General features: G+C 41.1%; 3 protein-coding genes across 10 annotated transcripts in view; 1 reads left to right on the top strand and 2 right to left on the bottom strand.

Annotated features, from left to right (window-relative positions):
* The window catches only part of LOC134217381 (pyrokinin-1 receptor-like), a 213,823-nt gene that overhangs the window by 86,756 nt on the left and 99,385 nt on the right, over positions 1-27,682 (top strand). The gene's annotated exons all lie outside the window — the stretch shown is intronic.
* Positions 3,958-5,426, bottom strand: LOC134213915 (uncharacterized). Its single transcript, XM_062693382.1, has 2 exons — positions 4,687-5,426; positions 3,958-4,615 (listed from the first exon to the last, which is right to left on the bottom strand). The coding sequence occupies exons 1-2, from the start codon at positions 5,390-5,392 to the stop codon at positions 4,524-4,526; spliced, it is 798 nt and encodes a 265-aa protein (XP_062549366.1). The 5' UTR covers positions 5,393-5,426; the 3' UTR covers positions 3,958-4,523.
* LOC134217087 (uncharacterized) overlaps positions 5,392-27,682 on the bottom strand; it is a 31,100-nt gene continuing 8,809 nt past the window's right edge. Inside the window, exon 2 of the mRNA XM_062695853.1 lies at positions 5,392-9,545. Within this exon, the coding sequence (XP_062551837.1) occupies positions 5,392-9,545 (4,154 nt within the window). The remainder of the gene's footprint in view (positions 9,546-27,682) is intronic.

Here is a 27,682-nt window from a genome sequence, read left to right as displayed (position 1 = left end):
CAATATGTAAACTGGAATAGCCGTAACTCATAGTAGGGTGGATGTACCAATCGTCGCCGTACGTAAGAAAAACTATTTTAAAAAAAATAAGTAAAAGGCATGTGGGTGGACTTTATATATCAAGCGAAAGGTTTTACTTCCTGCTCCTTAGAACAGCTGTGAAAACCAAAATAAAATTTGTTATAATCCTCAAAATTGATTAATCCATAATAGGAACGCATGCACCAGTTGCGGCACTATTCTTAATTTTGGTTCCTTATTTGGCAAATCCCATTGTTTTCTTATGGGATGAGCCGATATGTCCACCTTCCTTTGTGATTCCTGCCCTAATCTAGCTACCACTTCCCCATTGAATCGGCTTTCGAAATTTTGCGTGCTCCAGTCGTTCCTCGTAGTCTATAGCAGTCACAGTCTTCCTCCGAAAGAATTTTCGTGGGAGTCATATCTACTATGACGCAGATCGCACCCATCGACATGGTCCGAAACGTACTTGCCATCCGCATACCTAATAACCTATGTGTGCCATTGAGCCGTGTCAGGTTCCTCTTCGTGATTGCTCCAGCCGGAGCACTGTATCTTAGTATAGACGTGGAAACGTTGGCGAGAAGTCTCCTCCTACTGTTACTATTTGCAGAGCTATTTGACATAACTCTGGACAATGTTGTGATCGCTCTAGCTAGGGTGGTCTAACCGGTAGTACCGAAACCGGTAATACCGGTATTACCGACCAATTTTGGGTACCGAAAATACCGGTATTAGAGACGGAAAATACCGGTATTCTCGGTATTTAAAATTTTGCTGTCAGTATAAAAAATTTGACCTTTTTTTCAATGAACATTGTTGATATCGTCCAGAATTTTCCCGCAATGTAAGAAATTGTGAAAACTGTGCGAGCCGTAGTAGTTCTTTTCCGTAGATCACCTGTGAAAAACGATTTTCTGTAAAAATATGTCCGTTCTGAATTCGGAAAATAATTTGGATTTGTGGCTGATGCCAAGGCACGCTGAAATAATTCAAGCCCTCGAACCTGTTCAAGCTGTTGTGGAACTAATGCTCTGTGAGTTCTGCACTCTATATGAAGCTGACGTGGCGTTCTAATTTACGTTGGAACTATTATCAAATCAAGCCATAGAAATTTTCGCCACTATTTCGATGCTTTTAATGAATCCAAGAGAGACGATCCAAATACACCGATCTTTTTGCTTTTTTGAATAATTCTGCCGTGAAGCAATTAATCAGAAACGATTTTGGCATTTTCTTCAAGGCATCCAGAGCTACTTTGATAAGGCAAGCGTATGGAATCTTGAAGCGTCTAATCATTCCTGATGCGAACGTTGAAACTGAGACAACGACCATACCTGACGATCGGTACGAAGAAGATGCCTCTTTGAACATTTTTCTGGTTTATCGATTGAAGAGCAACTTGTGAAGAGACTGTAGCAAAACAAAACACTTGCATTGCTGGTGGCAAATACGTTGACTCCAGGATCCTTGCATACAACCCGTAAGAAATTCTCCTACTATGAATCGAAAGCGATTAAGGGCAAGTATTTGGCACTGATTTTCGACGGTCTTGGAATTATTCGTCCTACTTCGGTTGAACCAGAGAGGGCATTCTCAGTAGTTGGCAAAATTGTTAACAAAATGCAATGCGGATTGGGAGATGGATCGCTCAGTATGTAATGTCTACTTAAGTTTCGCTTTGCCCAGATCAACAAGCAATAATTTTAACATTTGAAGTTTGTCAACAAATATTGTTTTCCATCCAGAAGTCCAAATCAAAAGTTTTTCTTTTACTACCTGAAATTTTCACAAAAACCGGTATTCTACCGGTATTACCGGTATTGACTCCATCAAATACCGAAAACCGGTATTTGACAAAAATGGCCAATACCGACCACCCTAGCTCTAGCTCACAAGCGTAATTGACGAGATGTAAAGCACCTCCAGATGCTTCACTTTCCTCTTCGACTCGATGATAGCCTCCCTGCTGAACTGCTTTCCGGTTGCTGATGATCATCACTTCCGTTTTTTGAGCACGTAGCACGTACTTTCACCTCATTCATTGTTTCTCCGATTACCAAGAGCAACAAGACGTCCGCAAACTCAACAAGGGGCGTGAAGCCCTTGGTAGTCTTAGCTGCAATAACCCGTCGTACATCACATTTCGATTCTGGAAGTAGCTCTTTACAGTTTTGCAGAGATACCAAGTAACTCTCATCTTGTATAGGAACCAGCTATTGCTTCCCAATCCGCACTGTTGAAGGCATTTTTCATGTCCAAGGTAACCACTGCGCAGTAGCGATTAGAAGAGGTAGTTTTTTGCTTCTTGTTATCTTCCTTCAACGACTTTCTGTATAGCGTCAATTGTGGATCTGCTCTTCCGGAACCTAAACTGCATGCTCGATAATCCGTTTTCGCCTGTTGGGGATGACCTTTTCCAGGAAAGTTTTCCTACCGTATCTAGCAAAAAAAAAATAAATAGGTCGGTCCACAGGTGGCTTACTCGGCTTCGGCAGCAGTACTAGTTTTTGCTGCTTCCAACGATCGGAAAAGTTTAATTTATTAATACACTTCTGCAACATGCTACGAAACATATCCGGGTTCACTTGGATCACTGCTTTTAAGCCCAGGTTGAGGATACCGTCTAGTTTAGTCTTTATACAGCTGGCATCCTCTTTAGCCTAATGATGAGATGCGTAGCTACAAAGCAAGATCATTTTGATGGTGATTCGGTCCGGTCTAAGATTCTTTTTTAATTGAAATTTTGCTAACTAGTCTGGACATAGAGTTCCTCTACAATATACGATTGCTAAAATGGTACTCCTTTGCCTCGGAATACATACTTAATTAACCAAGTAACAATTTCCATGTTTCTTGGATTTATTTATTTCTTATGGATTTACAAATCACCATAGCTAGTTGCTCAGTTAAGAGCGTTATAAATCCTGTTTTCAAAGCTCGAATAAAGCCATAATTTTTTGTCGAAATGTGGTCAAATGAATATACAATATTTGCATTGCAAAGAGTTTAAAACGGTGTGTAATAAGAACAGCATTTTTCTGATCGAAATTTATGACGGCCATGTTGAAAAGGTACTTATCATTGAAATTGACGATGATTTGACGATGTTTTCAGCACGTAATCCACTTTTTTGGAAAATATCTTCTTTTTCTTCTTCTTCATTGGCATTACATCCCCCACTGGGCACATTGCCACCTTGCAGCTTAGTGTTCATACACTTCCACAGTTATTACCTGCGAGGTTTCTAAGCCAGGTTACCATTTCTGCATTCGTATATCATGAGGCTAACACGATGATACTTTTATGCCCAGGGGAGGGAAGTTGATACAATTTTCAATCCGAAAATTGTCTAGACCGGGTCCGGGAATCGAACCCAGCCACCCTCAGCATGGTCTTGCTTTGTAGCCGCGCATCTTACCGCTAGGCTAAAAAGGGCCCCTAAGGAGGGCATTAAAAATATATTGAGATGAAAAATCAATACAATTAGTGAAGATTTACAATATTGCTGTGATAATTATTTTAAATTTCCTTTCTCGTATACAAAGTATCCCGGGCAGAAGCCATGAACAGAATAAGAAAACATGATATGGACTTGATTGATATAAGAGATAAAAGAACAGACAACAATATCTTAAAATTGCACCGAAATATTTAAAGATGTGCTATGGATAAGAACAAATTAATGGCACATGATATTGATCATTTATTACAAATAGTATAACATGATCTTTTTATGATATTTTAGTACAAAATATTTGTTGTAGGATTGCGGTTCGAGAGCTGAGTTAGATTATTCTTAACTTGGTCTAGCCCTACGTTGTGTTCACCAACTGGACCTTTCTTTCACGTTCCACTTAAATTCTTCGCTATAAAATACCTTTGGCAAAGATACACACTTTATTTATCAACTGATACACATTTTATTGAGTGGCACAGAAAAATCGCGCGCGTGCGGTTCAGCTTTTATTGGTGCTTTCTCACCGGCTATCGGTTAGCTACTACAGACTATTTGCTCGGTCCAGTATTTACTGACCGGTACCTTTTCGTGTTTTGTACATGTGTTGAGTGTTGCAATGGTATTAACAATTTAGTGTAATGTGTTGTGCTTGTGAATGGGTGTATAACAGATTAGGGTGTTGCATGATTTTACAGAGGAAATTATTTTACTAATTTACTAACTCACTAATTGTACTAATTAACTAACAAATTTCACTAACAAATCTACTAACATTATCGGCCCCCTTGAAACTTGTTTCAACTATTACTAACAAAATCACAAAACTAACAACTAACAATCTTCATTAGTATCAACGGTATCATCCGGTAGAGGACATATTCGATTTACAGCACGCCTGTAGGTCCCTTTGGCTGTTCTGACCGTGACGACGCGCACCACTCCGTCATCGCCAGGGTGTATCTCGGTTATCCTCGCCAAAGGCCACTGGAGAGGAGGCATGTTGTCTTCTCGAAGCACGACGAGGGTTCCAACGCGGATTGGACTAGGACGAAGGTACTTGCTCACCTGTTGAAGACCAGTCAGGTACTCTTGGCTCCAACGTTGCCAGTACCGTTGGAACATCTGCTGTCGTTGCTGATAGTGGGTGAGGCGGTTTGAGGGTATGGCTGTTAGGTCGGTGTCAGGGACGGCATTCATTGACGTACCGATCAAAAAATGGGCTGGTGTGAGGGCATTTATATCAGTGGGGTCATCGGACAATGGACTAAGGGGCCTTGAGTTTAGGGCAGCTGCGATTTGTACTAAAAGAGTACAGAAGTTTTCGTGCGTCAGCTGAGTGGATCCGATTTCCTTTTTGAGGGCAGTTTTGGCGGAGCGGACTGCTGCTTCCCATAATCCTCCGAAATTGGGAGCACGGGGTGGGATAAAGTTCCACGAGATTCCCTTCTGTGAGAGTTCGGTCCCAATGAATGTTTGACCCTGTTTGCTGTTTAGGTTCTTATAGAGTTCATGCAACTCGTTCTTAGCACCTTGAAAATTCGTGGCATTGTCCGAGTGTATCTCGTGTGGCCTTCCGTGGTGCCCGATGAATCTGCGGAGCGCCGAAATAAAGCCAGCTGTCGACAGGTCCATCACCAGCTCCAAATGAATCGCTTTTGTTGTAAAACAGACGAATACTGCTATATAGGTTTTTGGTGGGGCAGCTCGTCGATGATATGGCTTAAGATAGAATGGCCCGCAGTAGTCGATACCAGTTTTTAAAAACGGTCGGGCGGGACGCACTCGAGCGGAGGGTAGTTGCCCCATCGGCTGCTGGGTTGGCTTAGGGTTGAAGCGGAAGCAACGCTGGCATTTTCGAAGGGTAGAAGTCACAGCTCTTTTACCATGAATTGGCCAAAACTCTTGTCGCATTACAGCGAGAGTTGCTTGATGTCCTCCGTGATGAATTTGTTGGTGATAAAATTGATGAGCATGTGCGTGAAAACGTGCGATTGCGGGAGAACTGCTGGGTGTCGCACTGAGTAATCCTCGAGAGAGTGACGCAGTCGACCACCCACTCTTATAACGCCTTCCTTATCCACGAATGGTCCAAGAAGCTTGAGAGACGATTTCGACGACACCTGGTACGTTTTCTTCAAGGATTTGATATCTTCTGGAAACGTTTCTTCTTGCACTAGACGTACGAGAGCCAATTTAGCCTTGTTGATTTCCCACACGGTCAAAAATACGGAAATTTCCCGTTGATCTGCTTTTCGACAGTTGGACGAAAATCTAAAGCACCATGCTACTATCCTGACTAGCGGTAGCAGTGTCGACCGCACGGAAAATATGGAGTTCGATTTTGTCGATGTGACATTGGCTTGAGTAGTAAGGCGAGGTTCGAGATCCACTTCCGTTGGCGTAGTCTCTGAAGATTCAGTCATCCACTTGGAGGGAGATTCCTTTAACCAGGACGGTCCATTCTTCCATAGCTTGCTTTGCAAGAAATCGTCGACTTGAACTCCTCGGGACACCAAATCGGCAGGATTTTCTTTACCAGCAACATGCTTCCATGGGTTCCCGTATGTTGTTGTCTGAATCATGGAAACGCGATTTGCTATGAAGGTTTTCCAAGTATTCGGTGGAGCCTTCAACCAGTGTAATACGACCATCGAATCCGACCAGAAAAATGACCGAAGCTTGTCCAGTGCGAGGGCCTTAACCACGGTTTGGTATAGAAGTGCCGCTTCTCTGGCTGCACATAATTCTAATCTGGGAATCGTCAATCTTTTCAGTGGAGCGACCCGAGATTTAGATGACAGCAACTCGATGCGTACGTTGCCATGTCCATCTTCAGAGCGAATATATAAGCAAGCCCCATAAGCGAGATCAGAGGCGTCGGCGAAGCAATGTAACTGTACATCAACGAATTCCGCGACGAAGGCAAATCGGGGAATGTTGAATTCGGCCAGTTTAGATAGGTGACGATGAAATTCCTTCCATTTCCGCTCTAGCTGTGCTGGAACCGGTGCATCCCATCCGGACTGCAGTAGCGCTAACTCCTGCATTATTATTTTCGCAGTCACCACCACGGGAGAAATCAATCCGAGCGGATCAAACAGCTTCGCTATCGCAGACAAAATACTCCGTCTAGTCCAATCACGTCCATCGTCGCTAACGTTGAATAGGAAGCGGAGTTGGTCCGCTTTAGGTTCCCATGTGATGCCTAAAGTTTTAACTTTTTCGTCCGGGCTCAAATCAAAAGTAATGGTGAGATTAGTTCCTAATTGATCCTTAGGAATACCAGCCAAGACTTCAGAATAGTTCGAACACCATTTACGAATAGGAAAACCCCCTTTGGCCATCAACGATGTTAGGTCTTCCCGTAGAACTATCGCTCCCTCTACGTTTGCCGCACCTCCAATGTAGTCGTCAACGTAGAAATCTTTCTTCAATGCTGCAGTGGCAGGAGAATTGCCTAAACTTTCATCGACTGCTAACTGTTGTAGTGCACGGGTTGCCAGATAGGATGCTGGTTTTAACCCATACGTTAGTGTTAGCAGCTCGAAGACTGCAATTGGCTCATTCTCGTTGAACCGGAAGAATATTCTCAGGCGCAGAGAATCGTCTGCATCATGTACAACCTGCCTGTACATTTTTTCTACATCCCCCACAAGAGCCACTGCATGTTTGCGGAAGCGAACAAGAACATGGAGAAGTTCATCCTGAATAACCGGTCCCTTCAACAGAACATCGTTGAGGGAATAGCCACTACTGGAGCATGCTGAGGCATCAAATACGACGCGCAACTTTGTTGTCGTGCTCGACTCCTTGAGCACTGCCTGATGAGGTAAGTAAAAGACCGTCGGTTGAGCTCTTCCTTCCATTCCGTTGGCCTCTGCTTGCTTCTCCTCGTCCGTTAACTTGCGCATGTGACCCATGTCCAAATACTCCTTCATGAAGGCGTGGTATTGTTCCTTCATGTTAGGATTCCTCTCCAACCGATTCTCTAATTTTCGGTACCTATCCAACGCTGCAGTTCTTGACTCACCCAGCATTCGATCGAAATTTGGTTGCTTCGGCAACTGAACAATGTACCTCCCATCGTCCGCTCTTGAATGAGTTCGTTTGAAGTCCTCCTCGCAGTCCTGCTCCTCCTTCGACCATGCTGGTTGCTCACTGCAACTTTCCACCTTCCAGAATCTTTCCAGCATTTCTTCGAGCTTGACCGGGGTAGTTACAGTACAGCATTTCACCGACCTTTTTTGTTGTAGACTTGCATCCTTCCCCGACACGATCCATCCGAACACAGAATCTACAAGAATTGGCAGCTGTGGGCCTAAAGTGACTCGTTTCATCTCTCTCGCATAAAGGAAGCTGAAGAAATGTTCAGCCCCCAGTAGCAAATCAATTCGCCCGCTTGTGTTGAACTGTGGGTCCGCCAACTGGTGCTCATGTGGAATCTTCCAATGAGTAATCGGAGCCGTTACACACGGTAGCTCTGAAGTCACCCTCTTTAGTACCAGAAACTCCATTCCGATCATGAAATCCGTGACTCTGGAACTGATTGTAGAGCGAACGGCATGTTTCGCCACCAGCTCCGCTTGCCCAACTCCTGTGATTGGCACGCATATTGTCCGCCTCTTCAATTTGAGCATTTGACACAACCGTTCACTCATCACATTGACCTGCGAGCCGCTGTCCAACAATGCACGAGCCAACTGCTTGCCACCATTCTGATCTTGTACCCATACAACCACAGTAGAAAGAAAAACGCTCGAATGCACGCTGCCTTGCTTGGCCCCAACGCTATACGATCCGGCTACAGCTCCTTCAGCAGCATCGTCTTGAGCTTCTTCCACAGTTTCCGTTGCAACGTGCGCCCTGGCACCGTTATCCTTCCTCCCAGAAGTGGCAGATGAGCGATTGCCATTGGAACCATTGTTGTTGCTACCCCCACTACTGGTTTGAAATCCTGGATGAATTAAAGAGTTATGCTTCTTCCCGCAGGTCTTGCAGCCAAATCTGGAGTTGCAATCCCGCACCCAATGCCTGGATTTAAAACAGTTGCTGCAAAGTCTTTTGCTGTTGACGAAATCCAATCTCTCCTTAAGTCCGAAACTTTGGAATTTGGCACACCGAACCAGATAATGCTGCTCGCCGCAACATTGACACAATGGATCACTTCTTCCGCTCTCCATCGAAGTATGAACCGCCAATTTCTGCTTCATCTGGACCTTTGGCTGAACACTGTTGACCTTGCCAGTATTGGACTGCACGGCTTCCAGAACCCTCGTTCTCTTCTCTAAAAAATCCACCAACGCCACGAATGTTGGCTCCCTCAGTGATGCTGCATGATCCTCCCATAGCTGCAGAGTGTGTGTGTCCAGCTTCGAGCACATCCAGTGGATAATCATCGCTCCCCAGTGCTCAGTCTTCTCCCCAAGCTGCTTCAATACCTTCAGACGTTGATCGAACTCATCCACCAATCCATGAATCCGTACTGCCGACTCTTTTTCCACCTTAGGGAACTCCATTAACGCTTGAAGGTGCCGTTTCTTGAGCAGATATTCATTCGAGTATCGTTTCGCAATAGTTTCCCAAGCAATCACGTAGTTGTCGTTGGTGATCGTTAGAGACTCGATCAACTTGGCCGCTTCCCCTTTCAATGCAGATTTCAGGTAATGAAACTTCTGCACATCGCTGAGTTCTTGGGAATCGTGGATTAGCGAAACAAAAGTAGACTTGAAGCAAAGCCACCCCTTGTAGTCTCCGTCGAACTCCGGCAACGAAATTTGCGGCAGGCGAACCCCAGTATGTAGCCCCAACGCACTGTTATTCCGCATAGAGTTCTCCAGGTTTGGCCCAGGCGCACGAGCAGCCAGTTTCTCCAAAAGCGACGACCGTAGCTCATAATACTGAGTCTCGAATTCACCATATGCATTATTAGTCTCTTGCTCAAACTCCCCCTTTGCATCCAACTCACAAATTTCCTCTTGTAGCTCATGAAAATCATCCCAAGTTGCCTCTAATTTGTCCAACCGTGGTTGAACTTGCCCTTGATTAGCCGCTGGGTCATATGTGGCTATAAATTGTAAATGCCGACGCAAAGCAGCAAAAACACGCTCGCGTTTTTTTATTTTATCTTTAATCCTTCCAGCCATACCCACACTATCAGTTTTACCGGAACACGATGCAAGCAATTGTGCCGGAAAATATACAAAAGAGACCCAGGAAGTACCGCCGACACGGCTATGAAGCTAATGGACAGTCACTCACCTGTGACCTGTCTAATATAGGCCTTGTATTGTTCAAAAAAAATCGCCAAACTCCGTCTTCCTTCACCAAAGTTGTCTCCTTTTGCTTAGATTACAGATCCAGCTCAAAAGTTATTTATATCCCACGATCCGTTTCCACATACGTTGATCAATGAAATGAAGAGAATACCTTACGTAGCACCACCAAACCAAAATATAAATGTTGGACAGCTACTAACCTGTAGCCTGTCATCAACAGGCCCTGATTTTTATAAAATTTCTCGCCTCACACCGCCCAGGATCATTAAAGCATATAGAATTGCAGTACTAAACGCACTTCACCAACAGATAAATCCAAACCAATCGAAATCCAAATGCTTCAATGCAGCTTACCACCTCCTGTTGTACTCATACCATCCGTGCCTGAGTTGCTGTTGATTGTACTGCTATGTTGCTATACGTTCCACCATCCGATGCAGCACAGTTATCCAGTTCCTCAAGCTAGAGGTAAACAGTAAGATGCGATGACGATATCCCAACGACTCCGCCGTCCAACAGATACATAGAAGGGTAATCGAAAACAAACCAAAATAGCACCGACCAGATAGGATTAATATATTGGACAGGCACTCACCTGAGGCCTGTCTTCAATAGGCCTTGTATAGGTTTATAATCAGCTACCAGCAATATCCAGTCGGGCAAGATTCGAATGTGTATACCATACCAATCCAACGATATAATCCGATCCTCCACGTGTAGCTAACCGAAGTTCAACGATTGAATGTCAACAAACACTCGATCTAGCGTCTAGGTGCATGCGATCTTCATCCAGCCTCGTTTGTCTGTTTTCAACACCACGAAAGCGATCGCCTCTAACTGCACCACTCGTTAACGACAGCGACGGCCGATATCAGCACCCGTAGAGTCCAGCGTACAATAGATAAGCACTCGTCGATACAGTGCAGTGATGATAGCGCGCCACACCAGAAAGGAGAAAATAGATCCCAGTAGCACCGCACAATAATAATTAAGCAATTAGGACCACCACTCACCTGTGGCCTAATTCAATTAGGCCTTGTATTTACAAAAACTCCAATCTCACGTAACATTAATCCTGATGCAACAAAACCACTGCAACAAAATCCTTGCTTTCCGTGCGAGATAATCCGTTGAATATGGAGAGAGGTACGATGTTGCTCACAGAAGGATGAAATATTTCGTCTTCACTTTTCGCGCTTCTTGTCTGCCAGCGAAAATGGTTCTGTCCACCATCCAAGTCCACCGAACAATAACCACAATTGATCCTTTGAGACCGATCAAACTCAACCGCCTATCCTGGTCACGGCACCAAATGTTGTAGGATTGCGGTTCGAGAGCTGAGTTAGATTATTCTTAACTTGGTCTAGCCCTACGTTGTGTTCACCAACTGGACCTTTCTTTCACGTTCCACTTAAATTCTTCGCTATAAAATACCTTTGGCAAAGATACACACTTTATTTATCAACTGATACACATTTTATTGGGTGGCACAGAAAAATCGCGCGCGTGCGGTTCAGCTTTTATTGGTGCTTTCTCACCGGCTATCGGTTAGCTACTACAGACTATTTGCTCGGTCCAGTATTTACTGACCGGTACCTTTTCGTGTTTTGTACATGTGTTGAGTGTTGCAATGGTATTAACAATTTAGTGTAATGTGTTGTGCTTGTGAATGGGTGTATAACAGATTAGGGTGTTGCATGATTTTACAGAGGAAATTATTTTACTAATTTACTAACTCACTAATTGTACTAATTAACTAACAAATTTCACTAACAAATCTACTAACAATATTGATATTATCGTCTGATCTTTTATCTCTTATATCAATCATGTACATATCTAATTTTGCTATCTTAACAACATTTGATATTATTGAGCTATTTTCGTCTACTCGGAATATGTTCGCTTCAAAAACGAACTTTTTATAGGAGGCCCGGAGACCCATAGTGTTATAGGCTCCTTGAATTCATACCATGTACCCAAATCAATACCATTCTAAAACAAAGAATTTATGCGCTAATTATTTTATTTCTCATTTTTGTGAATTTGATCAGCAGTGAGCACGCCGGAAAACATCAAAACACGACATAAATTGAGCCTAAATTGCCTGTTTTGCGAATGGTATTGATATAGGAGCATGTTATTAATAATGGAACAGATACCCTATACCGATGGACTCAGCTCGACGAATTGAAGTGATGTCTGTCATTCAACGCAGAATGTTGTCACATTATTTCCTATTGAAAATAGGACATATCGGATTATGGGTTTCAAAGCTATGGACAAAATTCATTTTTCCACATAAGAAACACGTACAAAATTCTCACTCATTTTTCAGGCACTTATCCTTAACCGATTTGTTCACAACAAATTGCATTCGTTCAGAGTTATGGCCAAAATACATTTTTTCACAAGAAAAATTCTCACTCAATTTTTAGGCACTTACTCTTAGCCGATTTGCCCGCAACAAGCTTGCATTCGACGCAGAATCTTGTCCTATTGTTTCCTATTGAAAATTGGCCATATCGGACTATGAGCTCAAAAGCTATGGCCAAAATACTATTTTATAACACACGAGAAAGACTCCATCACCGCTAGGTGGATTAATCTGGGTTTTTCATTAGCTTTCACCATGGGGGTCGTTCAATAATGATGTCACAGGTTTAAGGGGGGGAGGGGGTCTAAGATTTTGTGACAGTGCATATACTGTCAGTGGTATACAAAAAAGCGTGACAGAGGGGGGAGGGGGTCTAGAAATCTAAAAAAGTAGTGGACGTCGACGCCTCCACCGCGGTTAGCTCTCTTTTTTGCAAATTGAATATCTTTCGGATGCTTGATTTGTCCAATCTCCACATGTGCTTTACTATTGTATATCCACAGCCAAGCGAGTGCACATTGTTTATTAAACGAGAGGATCACAAGAAAGAGGAAAGAGGAAAGAGGAAAGCACAAGATATTCAATTTGCAAAAAAAAGAGCTAACCGCGGTGGAGGTTGGTACTCGGATTCTGATGGCTTTTCCGCAAACGTGACCTTTAAGTGGTCTTGTTGTGTAGGGGTTATCACGCCTATCTAGAGAGTAGGAGGTTGAGGGTTCGAGTCCCTCCAAGACACGTGGATTCTTTTTCGCAAATTTCATATCAATTTGTCCATTTCGAAACATATGCTGTGCATATGCACAGCCAAGATATTTAACAAAAAAAATGGTTTTCGTACGGCCGAGTTGCCGAATAATATGCAATTAATATTAAGCTCTTTTAGTGGAATGTATTCAACCGTCTAAGTCGAGTCAAGTACGAGACACTGAAGACGACCACACAGTTGTGGTCGAAATACGTATCTGCAAAGATATCGAAAATAATTGGTGGAATTAAATGGAGAGTTCTTAATTCGTCTTAGACGGTTGAGGTTTATAGCAGTTATCCGGGGAGGGCCACTTGGCCATATCTTACTCTATTATTTATTTATTTATTTATTTTATTTATTTATTATCAGACTAAGGCCGGAGTAGCTTGTGCTGCACATGAAAGTTTTCTCCATTCAGCTCGGTCCATGGCTGCACTTCGCCAACCACGCAGTCTGCGGAGGGTCCGCAAATCGTCCTCCACCTGATCGATCCACCTTGCCCGCTGTGCACCTCGAGAACCATTTTCACCGGATTACTGTCCGACATTCTGGCTACGTGCCCGGCCCACCGCAGTCTTCCGATTTTCGCGGTGTGAACGATTGATGGTTCTCCCAACAGCTGATGCAACTCGTGGTTCATTCGCCTCCTCCACGTACCGTCCGCCATCTGCACCCCATCATAGATAGTACGCAACACTTTCCTTTCAAAAACTCCCAGTGCGCGTTGGTTCTCCACGAGCATCGTCCAGGTCTCGTGTCCGTAGAGAACCACCGGTCTTATAAGCGTTTTGTAGATAGTCAGTTTGGTACGGCGGCGAACTCTATTCGATCGGAACGTCTTGCGGAGTCCAAAGTACGTACGATTTCCAGCCACTATGCGCCTCCGAATTTCTCTGCTGGTATCGTTATCGGCGGTCACCAGTGAGCCCAAGTACACGAATTCTTCAACCACCTCGATTTCGTCACCACCGATAGAAACTCGTGGTGGGTGGCTTACATTGACCTCTCTTGAGCCTCTTCCTATCATGTACTTCGTCTTCGACGTGTTGATGACTAGTCCAATCCGTTTAGCTTCGCTTTTCAGTCTGATGTAGGCTTCCTCCATCCTCTCAAAGTTACGTGCCATGATATCAATGTCGTCGGCGATATTTGGATTCGCGATATTTGGACGGACTTCGTGAAAATCGTACCTCTCGTGTCAATCCCTGCCCTTCGTATTACTCCCTCCAAAGCGATGTTGAATAGCAAACACGAAAGACCATCACCTTGCCGTAACCCTCTACGCGTTTCGAAGGGACTCGAGAATGCCCCTGAAACTCGATCTACGCACATCACCCGATCCATCGTCGCCTTAATCAACCGTATCAGTTTATCCGGAAATCCGTTTTCGTGCATTAGCTGCCATAGCTGGTCCTGATCGATTGTATCATATGCGGCTTTGAAGTTGACAAATAGATGATGTGTGGGCACGTTGTATTCGCGGCATTTCTGCAATACCCGACGTATGGCGAACACCTGGTCTGTGGTAAAGCGTTCTCCCATAAATCCCACCTGGTACTGCCCCACGAACTCTCTTGCAATTGGTGTTAGTCGGCGGCATAAAATTTGGGAGAGTACCTTGTAGGCGGCGTTCAGCAATGTGATCGCGCGGTAGTTGCTTTGTTGTTCTTCAGTTGGAAAATAAGTGAATGAATCAGAAAAAGAAGACATTAAGTTTTCCTACTTTTTGAAACGTCGTTGAAACATCGTCACACGTCTACAGTTATTATTTGGTAGATGTATAGGAAAAGTAACTTCATGTAGGGAAACTGTCCCGATCTCCATCTTACTTACATCGTGAAACAAAAAAATACAGCACCAATTTCGTCGCTTCTTTTTGTCATCATGCGTCCACTGGTGAAAATAATCACAAAAATAAGAAACAAATCAAATTAGGTACCTTCCATTGCTTTGTTTATGATGGGATATATATCGGAGCCATGAGATGAATTCCAGGAGCAGTTCTCCTATAAGGAAGCTAAAACGGTGATAATTTATGCTCAGCATAGTTGAGAGTGGTATATCCATTCAAATTGAATCTTGCCACTTCTTATATACATGTAGCGAAGCTCCTTACCACCTTACTGGTCGGACACTCGGTGGCAAGCGAGCCTCTATTGTCGTTGCAGAAGCAAACCCGCCTCAATACGACAAATAGAAGCACATGTTTGTGATTCAAACGCAACCGACTGTTTTTCAATTCTGATACACATAGTTGGGTAGAGAGAACAGTTGCCAAAGCAGATTCGATACATACGGGGAATTGACTGATATCCCATCGTTATTAGCTGGCTATGGAACAACTTCTCGCAAGGGCATCTGTTGTATAATTGGTAGTACGTCCGTGTACTAAATGGAATAGTGAGGTTTCAAGACCCACCGGCAGCCGAATCTTTTTTCGCAATATCTCATAAAAACACCCTAAAATGGCAAACTTAACTATGTGTATCAAAATTAAACATCTTTTCCAAAAACAAAAAATCTGATTCCCACACAAGTCATCAATCAAGAAAAAGAAGCACCTTACCTGTAGACTAAGGAAGCCTTACATGTTGTCTATTGGAAATTTTATTGTTTGAATTTCAATTAGGATGAATACAAAATGCACACACGAAACACCAAAAGTCCTTTAGACGAAATATTCTTATGTTTAATCTTGTCGTTTAGTTTTCATTTCTATTACCCCGAGGTTCACGTGGGAATAATCTAAAATATTCACTGACTCAGTGATAATCGTGGCATTGACAGTGAGTTGTAACATTGTTTCTCTTTTTCCATATAAACTATTATGTGCTTCTTTATTTTGCTATCAGATCCATGTCATTTCGACATGGGGCTAGGACATGCGATTCATCAATTAGTAGCAGCTCTAGTGTCATAACCGGTATATTAAGTCTCGAATAAAATTCGGATTGCAGCATAATTCGATTATAGATATTTTTGCGGTAGTCAATAAAGTCAAGCTATTAATGTCCTTTAAAATATATCACAAAATGGTATCTCATTATTAAACAACAGCAACGTTCAAGCGAAATAATCTATGGTTTAGTCAATATTCCTAATCTGGCACGTGCCATATCATAGCACTCTTTGTTTACATAAGAGTTAACCCAAATCCTGTTCAGTTCAATTTTAAATTGAAGATAGCTTTCAGGCAAATTGAAAATCCGATATGTTACATCGTTCAGCGGTGTCAGATTGAAATATACTTCAAGCTAGTCATTTTTTCAATTCATCTGATTTTTCAAATACCTACATACCTATATAATTTATTGCTACGGATCACGAATGCTCGTTCTAAAACTGTTTGAGGAGTAATGTGTCAAGTCGAAAGGGTGCTTGTAAAAAAATGTTTTATGCTTCGAATATTTTTATCGCTAAGCTCGCTGAGCCTGATTTTCGCCTTCGCGTACACCAAGTTGTAACGGAAATGATATTTTTTAGTTCAGAATAAATTTTCGATGGGACTGTCACTGTTAATTGTTTCAGTTGGACGAATTGTAAAGATATCTCTGTGCGTTAGCGTGTGAATGTGTGTAATCTTGTGCGAAAAATCATTCATTTGAAAAGGAAACGAATGATACTTGCATGAAAACGCAAAAGAATTCAAGTTGATTTGTAAATATACATAAATAAACCACCATAATGGAAACGAAATTGGGAAACAAACATAGAGTTTATCAAGATGAAAGCACAAGGTGCCACATTTTGCCTACTGGTGAGCACCTGACTGATTCTACAAATGAAATAAATCTTGTTGGTATAAATTTTCCGTGCTGACGAATGCCATTTAATTTCATTTTGATGTTAGTAATACAGGCCTGAAACACATTTTTCGCATCAGAAGTTTTATGTACCGAAAAAGCAGCTCAAAGTTTTGCCGTAGCTGGACTCTGGCAGCACAAATTGAATAAATTCCGTGATATCGTCCCATTATGTACTACGTGTCGAACAGTATATTCGTAGAATTGAATTAGCATACCAGAGCAAGGTTTCCATCAAATCTGATAGGCCTCATTGCACATAGAAACCTGTAATGTGCCTCGCTTACTTTTGTGGTATTTTTCGTGTTAATTTCATCGCTTTTTTGCGAAAAATTTTCACGGCAGGAATTTTGATGGAAAATAATACACATTCATTCTCGTCAGTCATATGTCAGTGAAATGACATGGGAGAAGGCACACATGCACAATTATTGGCAGCTTTACACCAGGTTTGAAAAACGTTTTTCTTGTACTGTTCATTCATGAGAAGATGTCTTAAAATATAGTCTAAATATGCTGCTAATTATCAGCTGTCGTGGCGTTTTGTTTAATGTTTTAAAACTCGATGTGCATATGCACTACATGTGGTAGACTCAATTTGAAAATTATATTTAAGACAATCAATATCCTTCGGCAGGACAATCTCGTCAAATTCAGTATTTTACGACAAAAATTCAATCGGCGACTAAGACAATGGTAATGATTTAAATGGATCTATGTTCCATGTTATCTTTAGTAATTGTAGATCTATTACACTTTATTGTATGTTCTAAGACAATACAGCCAATGCTTATTGGTGACCTTTGCAGTTTCTATTCGGTCGATATTCTGCTGAACCGCACCCAACGACATTCGATACGATATGTGATAAATTAGATGTAGATATAAGATGTAAACTTCATTAAATTGAGAATTTTCTTCAAAGTCGCTTGGTGCATTGCTGTGCTGACGTGCTAAACGACATTGGCGTTATCAAATCAAAGCAGGTTGAATTGAAATCACGATAAAAGTTTTAACAAAATTTGAATGTTTCGATACCATGTATTTATCGACCCATAACTTCAGGCATCCTCAGAAATAGGCAGCCGTGTACTGGAAAGTGTGCTATTCGTGGAGCATTGCTATAACTTGCTGCGATGGTCTTCATGGGGAAACGAATGCAGCAGACTCCCTTCTCGTGTATAACCGTTGGCTAAACTCGCTTGCTTTACTCGTTGGTAGGCGTAATGGGAATCTCAATGGGGCATCGTTGTTACTAAGGAGGATGTTGACTGGTGCTCATCACTCACTTGTTGGTTGTACATCAGGCAAGGAGGAAAACATTACAATGAATATCAATAAGATCGACGTCTGGTTCAATAATAGCAGCAACAGGTTTGTCTGAACGAGCCGCTGGGTGATTCGATGTTATTGCGTGTAAGGTGTTTTTAAGAATAAAAGAACTTTTTATTTGAAGAACTATATATATGACATTTTTGCCGAGAATAAAATTTTACAGACAAATTAGTACTATCGTACTTTTCCATTTAGTTTTACTCTTTTTTTTCATTTTTTTCTTTACCTATAAAGAAGTTTAAACGAAGGAATAGAATAACACTAATATAATTAACAAACTGGGAGTTTGCTTCAATCAGCCGAGTAAGAGTTTTTTTAGTAATGGTAAAACGAAAATCTACAATCTGACACCTGTGAGAGATAACTCAGTTAGTGCGGGGATGAGTGTCTCAGAAATGTTCACCCGACCCACTAAAACCAAAAGCTTTTGCACTAGGCTTGAATTCTTTGGCCAGCAATAAAGCAATACATACTATATTCAAAACTTATGTATGAGAAACCCGTAACGACTCTCGGTAATAGTCGCTACTAACTTAAGAATATGCTTCACTCAGGCGGTAGCATCCACCACGAATGAGCTACATTGGCCCTCGCTCTTTTTATCTGGCAGGACCCCCGGCAGCTTAACCGCGGCGTCTACCGTTGCCGTGGCGAGCTTAGTGTCCACAGTGTCACAGTAGACTTTACTGCGACAGTTTTTGTTTTGCTACCAACGCTGTGGATTTCGAAATGATCGGTAGGAGTCTCTGTATTCACCGCATTATAAATAATAACGTCCCGGTACATCCACGAGGTTGTCCGGGGTCGTATCTATGTCGCTAACAAGGCTTCCGCTCAATATCAAATCGTGGGCATGCGATTACCACATGCTCTGCCGATTCTACAACTTCAACACGGGCTGTCCGAGGACTGTGTGAACGCGAACCTGTGTAGATAATTCTTTAATCAACCAAGGTCAGATATCACATATCAGGTGGAAGTTTATCTGAACAAGTCTCCTATTGATCGAACTGGAGTACCAAACGACCCTCGTTTGCGAAGTTACAGGCACGCTGCCTGGAAGAGAAGTCAACTCTTTTGACACTTCGCATCCGTCTTGTGTTACGTTTCTTGTAATAATTGACATTCTACTCTACTGCCGTAATCTGAAAAAGTGACAAAGTAAATTTTAGGTTAAGAAGTCTATGAGTGCCTCAAAACATGGTCGCATTTGCTATCTAGCTTTCACTGAAGACATTTTTGAACTCCCTTAAAGTTTTTACGTTTTTGCTTTCCTGAGAAGATTGCTCAGTGCATGCTTCTATATGTTCCTCAGTTAAAATCAATTGTTTCTTTGGAACAAATCAGAAAATTAAGCATATTTTCATATAATATTATTTGTAATAATTATAGTTTCAATATTGAAGTGAACTTGTTCCAAATACCATACATTTTATTTAATAATTCAAGAGATTTATTGATAGATTAATACGTAACACGCCTGCGTAACGCATACAAAGCGAAAATATAGATACTTCCGAAGGAAGGGTCAAAAATATGCTAAGTAAGTGAAAACAAGAGCTCGACATTTATATGACGATTTTCGCAGCAGCACCCTGTAAATGTCAAATGCATTTAATTCTCCTTCGGTTACAATATTTCAAGTTTTGACACCTGTAATGCTTGATACATAAGTATGATGATCTGTCTATATGCATTGGATGTTGTGTGGATATTGATGAGAAATTTGAAGAAACTACTTAAAACTGTTTTGTGCATACACCTCAAAATCGCGTGAAGGAAAAAATCCCAAAAGTAGACAAGATAATAAGTTATACGAAGCCAAAAACTTAATAATAACATGACTGTCGCATGTGAATAGGAAGCCCAGCAAAAATGGGACAACTATGCGGTTATAGACAGAATACTTCTCAATATAACATTTGAAACGATCTTAACTACAATATTCATTGTCTCCTGCATTATATGTCAACCTTGGCGATTTCTTATGGCGACATAACTTAACAAGCCATTTAACATATTGTTATTTGTTTAATAAACACACAAACTGTTAAATATGTATAACATAGTTCTTTTCACAGTATATATCTAACGAAACATGATCGTTATTTTAAATATGGCTAATATTGACAAACTCCGCATAATCAGATAGCATTCGATAGATTTTAATATTGTTGAATCAAACCTTATAAAGTAAGCCGAAACATCAACATTTTCGATATTTTGCTCAATTCCAAATTTTGTAAAATCTTTACAACATGAGAATCTGATAGTTTAACCAGATACAGGATTTTTCAATAGCTTCCTTTAGCACTACACAAGATGATGCAGGAATATATGCAAGTGTCGTTTGAGAAATATCCGGCGTTCCCCCTATGTAGTAAATATATTTCCCTTCCTTACTAGAAATTCAAGGGACGAGTAAGGCTTCTTATCACACTCCGATAACTCTTTGAGCATTTTTCAAGGTGCAGGTGATTCAACAATTTTTGTCTGGCAAATGCATGCATCTTCATTCCTCATGCAAATTGTTAGGCACACATACATGAACCCAATATTCAAGAAAGCCCCCAATTTACAATTAATCATGCATTGATCTTTCTGTGTGATGATTTGAATATCTTTTTCAGATGGAACCCACTCAAACTGTGCTTGGAAGCCATAAAGCAAAAATAAACTGTATTAATTTTCAATAAGAATAAATCAAATCCCAGTAAGAACATCCAAATGGCAGTTCCTTATCCGGTTAGTCCTTACGTGACCTTCGGTTCCAAAGAAAAATTTCCCGCCTTAACGCCTACAGCTCGACAGTCCAGATTAGCATCCTCGCAAAGTAAGAGGATTGGAACAAAAGCAAACGTCCAAAGTGGGATCAAACTCTTCGGCATGTGTTATCTCGTCGCAACCAAGTTGGCAATCATCATCATTCGGAAAAATGCCAACGCTGAAAGAAAAATCTTTTTCATCTTTCATTCCAACTCTGTCGGTATTGATGAAAGTTACTGGGCGCAAGTCGTTGTACGTCATTGAAGGCTTATTATACATTATATATGGGTTCGATTGTACATTAGGTAGGTGTCATCATATGAAACTATTTTATTCTTCACTTTCGGTAAAAATAAGAATAATTAATGGATTATCATTGATATTGCACCTAACATCACTTGAAATTCAGCCATTGTGCCAATGGAGACGTAGTTCCATGTATATATGTTATTCCACCACCACATTGTGTATAAAATTGAAAAGTACAAAACACCCTGTCTCCATAACATCACGTTATTTGCGAGCAGTTTACAATTGGATATGGTTTTGATCACAGTGTCTTGGGAAACGTTTCCACCATATCAGAAAAAAGGCTCTTATCTTGAAAAGCAGAGCTGAGTGATATGATGCTGGTTTCCCTTGTTTTCTTCGGATAGAAGGAAGGCGTAAGGCGATTAACATAATGTAAAATAAATATTTGTCTACCCTTAGTGTGGCTCTTTTTTTATTCTTTTTACATATTTGACCAATAAAGGAGGTAACGGAATCTGTGAGTTTGTGAGTCTTGTGATTGTAGCAATTTGTCACATTTAATTCGATTGCACGTAGTAGAAAACACTTTATGTCTCAATGGTGCTCATCCTATTCTGAAATCAGTTTTCCAAAGCTACATTAAATTTAAGAATCAATAATAACAACACATCAGTGTAAGTACCAGAAAGCAGCGATACACTGGCTTCGTTGTTGCACTTTTGTTTCGATAAAGACGGAAATGTGAGAGATTTTTTCTGTCATGTTTGACATTCCTGTATGTACGAGTACACACGGGAACCGTGAAAAGAATTTTCCTTTTTTTATGCTTCCTAACAGGGGTGGGCGAGCGTTTGAGACATTTTGGACGAGCTGTTGATACACCAATATTATTATTATGGTTGGTCGTAAAATGTTGCGTTGGAACGAAACACCATCAAGACTGAAAGAAAGCACACAAGAGTATTTAAAATCTGGGCAATAATTTGAACTTGAAGCATTTTTTGTTTCTCAAGAACTCAAAAAATTATAACATTTGATAAGATAATATTAGGTAAGTAATATTTAGGTGATTTGAAAATGAAATGTATAACCGTTTTGAAAGGATGAAACGAGCAGAGGGTTACGGCAAGGTGATGATATTTCGTGTCTGCTATTCAACATCGCTTTGGAAGGGGTAATACGAAGAGCAGGGATTAGCACGAGTGGTACAATTTTCAATAAGTCCGTCCAGCCATTTGGCTTCGCCGACGACATAGATATTATGGCACGTAACTTTGAGAAGATGGAGGAAGCCTGCATCAGACTGAAGAGGGGAGGTTAGTTGATCGGACTAGTCATCAACACGTCGAAGACGAAGTTCATGATAGGAAGAGGTTCAAGAGAAGACAATGTGAGCCACCCACCGCGAGTTTGCATCGGTGGTGACGAAATCGAGGTGGTAGAAGAATTTGTGTACTTGGGCTCACTGGTGACTGCCGAAAATGATACCAGCAGAGAAATTCGTAGACGCATAGTGGCTGGAAATCGTACGTACTTTGGACTCCGCAAGACGCTCCGATCGAATAGAGTTCGCCGCCGTACCAAACTGACTATCTACAAAACGCTTATTAGACCGGTAGTTCTCTACGGACACGAGACCTGGACGGTGCTCGTGGAGGACCAACGCGCACTGGGAGTTTTCGAAAGGAAAGTGTTGGGTACCATTTATGGTGGGGTGCAGATGGCGGACGGTACGTGGAGGAGGCGAATGAACCACGAGTTGCGTCAGCTGCTGGGAGAACCATCCATCGTTCACACCGCGAAAATCGGACGACTGCGATGGGCCGGACACGTAGCCAGAATGTCAGATAGTAACCAAGTGAAAATGGTTCTCGACAACGATCCGACGGGTACAAGAAAGCGAGGTGCGAAGCGGGCAAGGTGGATCGATCAGGTGGAAGATGACTTGCGGACCCTCCGTAGACTGCGTGGTTGGCGACGTGTAGCCATGGACCGAGCCGAATGGAGAAGACTCTTATATACCGCACAGGCCACTTCGGCCTTAATCTGAATAAATAAATAAATAAATAATTTGAAAGGATGACTTCCCAGGGGAATTGCAGCGCTGAACCATTTTGGATTGCAATATAAGTTCTGCTATACATGAAAGAATTAGTTCAATATTACGTGTAAGGTTATATAATAAAGTTGACTTCAGTTATGAGTTTGCTACAGAAATTTGTTGAAGTATTAATTTGAATCACCATCAATCATCAATCAACCTCTTTTTCATTAAAAAAATCTTTTTCCGTCGCGGCGGTTACGTCCTCAATGCTTTTTCTTTACATGCATTTCTGTGCCATTTGACTTCAGGTATTGGTAATATTGTTTCAGTGGTTCTAAAAATTTGTTATTCCCGTATATTTTGTTAACGGGGGGAATCTGCGTCAAAAGGTCGAAGGTCAAAAGGTCGAAGGTCAAGAGGTCGAAAGGACAAAAGGTCGAAAGGAGAAAATGTCGAAAGGACAAAGGGTCGAAAGGATAAAAGGTCGAAAACAAAAGGTCGAAAGGATAAAATGTCAAAGGACAAAATGCCGAAAGGACAAAAAATCGAGGGTCAAAAGGTGGAAAGTCAAAAAATTGAAAGGACAGAAGGTCGAAATGACAAAAGGTCGAAGGAAAAGAAGGTCCAAAAAATAGCAGAAGGTTGAATGAAAAACAGATTTAAATCATCAATTTTGAAATCTGAACAATTGAAAATTACAAAAAAAAAAATATCCCATTCAAAGGCGGTCTTGGGCGTTAGAGGGTTACTAGTTGACTTCAAAATAAAACACAAACGTTCACAAATCACGTTATGCAAATTTTGGCAATTTCATACCCCCTACTTTACCGCGTAACGTAACGGTTTCTAATAATGAAAATAAATGTAATATATTCGTTTATAGTTACCCAAAAACAAATCTTTTGAGCACATAAAAATATAATAACTGTCTTCAGAAGATGGTATGTTAAGCTAAAATGATATATTTTGAATGATCATTTTGATGAAAATAGGTGAAAATGGGAAAACTATTTTCAGGAATAACAATTAAAGTTATTAAAGCCTAACAATACTGTGTTGACCCGGTTTTGTCACTTCCCGATTTTGTCTACCCCCAATTTTATCACGTTTTCGACCCGATTTTATAACGTCTCGATTTTGTCACGTTTTATACCTGATTTTGTCACCCAAAAAAATTGAAATTTTTTGTCGTTCTTTTTATTTTCGCAAATGATACCGCAAACAATAATGATTTTTATGAAATAACTTTCACTGCCTGTTGTTTATTATAAATAGTTTCTGAGTACTTAACATGGATTCTGTAAGCCTTTTGAGCTTGAGCTTGAGCTTGATTGACTGCTCGTAGTTGCTACTCCATTATGACCAGATCAGCTGTTCTTGCACAGGGAACCAACAGATATTTGCTTGGGACTAGCACACATCTTCAATGTACAAGTACTGGTGATCTCATTTGTTAGGTCATACTGGCGCCTGCCACGTCAGAATGCAAGTCAATGTAGGGAAGGGGGAGGAAATGATGATGCAATTACTCGCCCACTGCAAGCCGAATATACCTCTGCACTTGCCACGAGTTCATGCGGAATTTGTTGGAATTTCTGGGTTAGGTTGGAGAGGCAGAGGTCCGTCTTGGTTAACGAGCTGCCAATGTGATAGGTAGGAGAAGGTAACTGATGGAATTTCTAATTGGATGTAGGAAACGAGCTTTATAATTCATTTCCAATTCTAGCAGATTACTGTTAGAATACTCAAGTTGAAGGTATAGGAATAGTAATGGAAACGGTATGGAAGTCCATTTCCAGTTCAAGCGATTGCTAGAACATGAGAAATAAAGAGAAAGATACAAAGTAGGGGAATGGAACGGACCTGGGATTGAACCCACGACCTCCTGCGTACGAGGCAGAAGCAGTAGCCATATGACTACCAAGCCCGCTTCATGGATTCTGTAAGCCTTTTCGACAAAAAATAACGGGTACGGTATCGTTATTTATACCTTTCCAAGGCATAAACTGATTAATATTTGTCAAATGAATAAAAAAATTGAAAATTAATTTTTTTTCGTTTTTCTCACTTTTGGTAGGTTTTGGTAGGTATGTGGTAGAAAAATGCGAACTCGAAAGAAAAGGTTATGAATAAAAGAAAGAAAAATATCAACAATGAAAATAAGGTTAAACACAACTAAATATAAATGTGCGAAACTCGAAAGAAAAGCCTATGATTAAAAGAAGGAAAATTCAACGATAAAATATTACCAGGTAAAACATAAATAAACATAAATGTGCGAAAGAATGGTTGATGCACACTCGTTTTGCCTAATTCTTTCGACCTTTGACCTGACCTTCGAGTTTTTGATCTTCGTCTTTTTGACCCTCGACCTTTTGTCCAACAAGTGCAATTTTCATCTTTTGACCTTTCGTTTTTCTGTCTTTCGACCTTTTTACTTTCGACCTTTTGTCCTTTGAGATTTTTACTTTCGACCTTTTGTCCTACGACGTTTTTACTTTCGACCTTTTCACTAAGATTTTTGGTTTCGACCTTTTCTCCCTTCGACCTTTTGTCCTTTCGACCTTTTGTCTTTTCGATCTTTTGTTCTTTCGACCTTTTGACCTTTCGACCTTTTGACTCAGATTTTTTGTTTCGACCTTTTGTCCCTTTGACCTTTTGACCCTTCGACCTTTTGTCCCTTTGACCTTTTGACCCCTCGACCTTTTGTCCCTTTGACCTTTTGGCCCTTCGACCTTTTGTTCTTTCGACCTTTTGATTTTTTGATTCGACCGTTTATCCCTTCGACCTTTTGTCCTTTCGACTTTTTGACCTTCGACCTTTTGACCTTCGACCTTTTGACTCAGATTTTTTGTTTCGACCTTTTGTCCCTTTGACCTTTTTACCCTCCGACCTTTTGTCTTTTCGACCTTTTGTCCTTTCGACCTTTTGACCCTTCGACCTTTTGACTCAGATTTTTTGTTTCGACCTTGTGTCTCTTTGACTTTTTGACCCTTCGACCTTTTGTCTTTTCGACCTTTTGTCCTTTCGACCTTTTGACCCTTCGACCTTTTGACTCAGATTTTTTGTTTCGACCTTGTGTCTCTTTGACCTTTTGACCCTTCGACCTTTTATCCTTTCGACTTTTTGACCTTTGACCTTTTGTCCTTCGACCTTTTGACCTTCGACCTTTTGTCCTACAACCAGGCTGAAAGGGTCATTTGCATGAAGTGTAATTGTCGCTTAAAAATGCAAAAAACAAGCAACAAATATTTCAGAAATAAAACACAAATCAAGTCAACATGTGGTTAAGTTTATGTCTGAACATTGATTACTGATACAATTGCTTATTACGGGTTGAGTTTGTCCCAACATTTACAAGAGTGGGCAATGTTGTTGGGGGCCTTCCTTAGCCGTTCGGTAAGACACGCGGCTACAAAGCAAGACCATACTGAGGGTGGCTGGGTTCGATTCCCGGTGCCGGTCTAGGCAATTTTCGGATTGGAAATTGTCTCGACTTCCCTGGGCATAAAAGTATCAGCGCGTTAGCCTCATGATATACGAATGCAAAAATGGTAATTTGGCTTAGAATCCTCGCAGTTAATAACTGTGAAAGTGCTCAATGAACACTAAGCTGCAAGGCGGCTCTGTCCCGGTGTAGAGTCAAGTAGAGTCAAGTACGAGACACTGAAGACAACCTAACTGTTGAGGACGAAATATGTATCTGTCACGGTACAATTAAGTGGTGGAATTAAATGGGATTGTATAAACACGTCTTATGACAAGTAATGAATTATATTGAAAAGTTTTTGCTCAGAAGATGTGAACGATTCTACAATTTTGCACCATTTACATCATTTTCCCCTAGACCGGCTACATGTAATGTTCTGACACAAACAAATGGAGCATTATTTATATAAGATTTGTTACGAATGCTCAATGCCAAGGATGAATCAATATTTGTTTGGGTGCTTTTTTCTTATTTTTCGATTGTTTTTCGGGCTATAAGTAAGCACGCAGGATAGTTGCCATTTGAATTGGAACTTGTTTATTTGTTTTGATATAGGATAAACATGAGTGCCACCCATCGCTTTCAAAGAACGTTACTGTTCTCTTGTTATGTTATTATTTGTTGTTGGGAGAATGTCCACCGGTAGAACCTGCAGACCAGCTCCATTCTCCCTGAGTGATGTAAAAGATATTATTACGTTTGCCATCTTTGGCAGCATCAGTCTAAGGGGTTTCATTAAACCAATCGCATCGTAAAATTATTTCTACCAAATTATTTCTACCTAAATAATAAGGTGTCATCAAACAAGAAACATCTCTGCAAACAATGTCTATTGAAAATGAACGATACGCTTTGTGCTCCACTACTTTCGGGTAATGAAACGATCTGCGTTTTGCAGATTAGCTTTCAGTAGATGCCTAATACCTACTCACCCGTCACTCACTCATTCCTAGTATTAAGCCGGTAAAGCAACGTATTAAAAATTGATAGTTGGGTGAGTTGTGGGTGGTGCGTTGGTTTTTACTCATCCTGCCGCAAGCAAGCATGAAATCCATATCAATATGGGACAGTTATGCTTGGGGTGGCAGTATATGTATCAATCAAGAGGTTT

This window comes from Armigeres subalbatus, chromosome 2, assembly GCF_024139115.2.
Source record: "Armigeres subalbatus isolate Guangzhou_Male chromosome 2, GZ_Asu_2, whole genome shotgun sequence".
Taxonomy (NCBI): domain Eukaryota; kingdom Metazoa; phylum Arthropoda; class Insecta; order Diptera; family Culicidae; genus Armigeres; species Armigeres subalbatus.
This window is presented reverse-complemented; position numbering and strand designations above follow the sequence as displayed.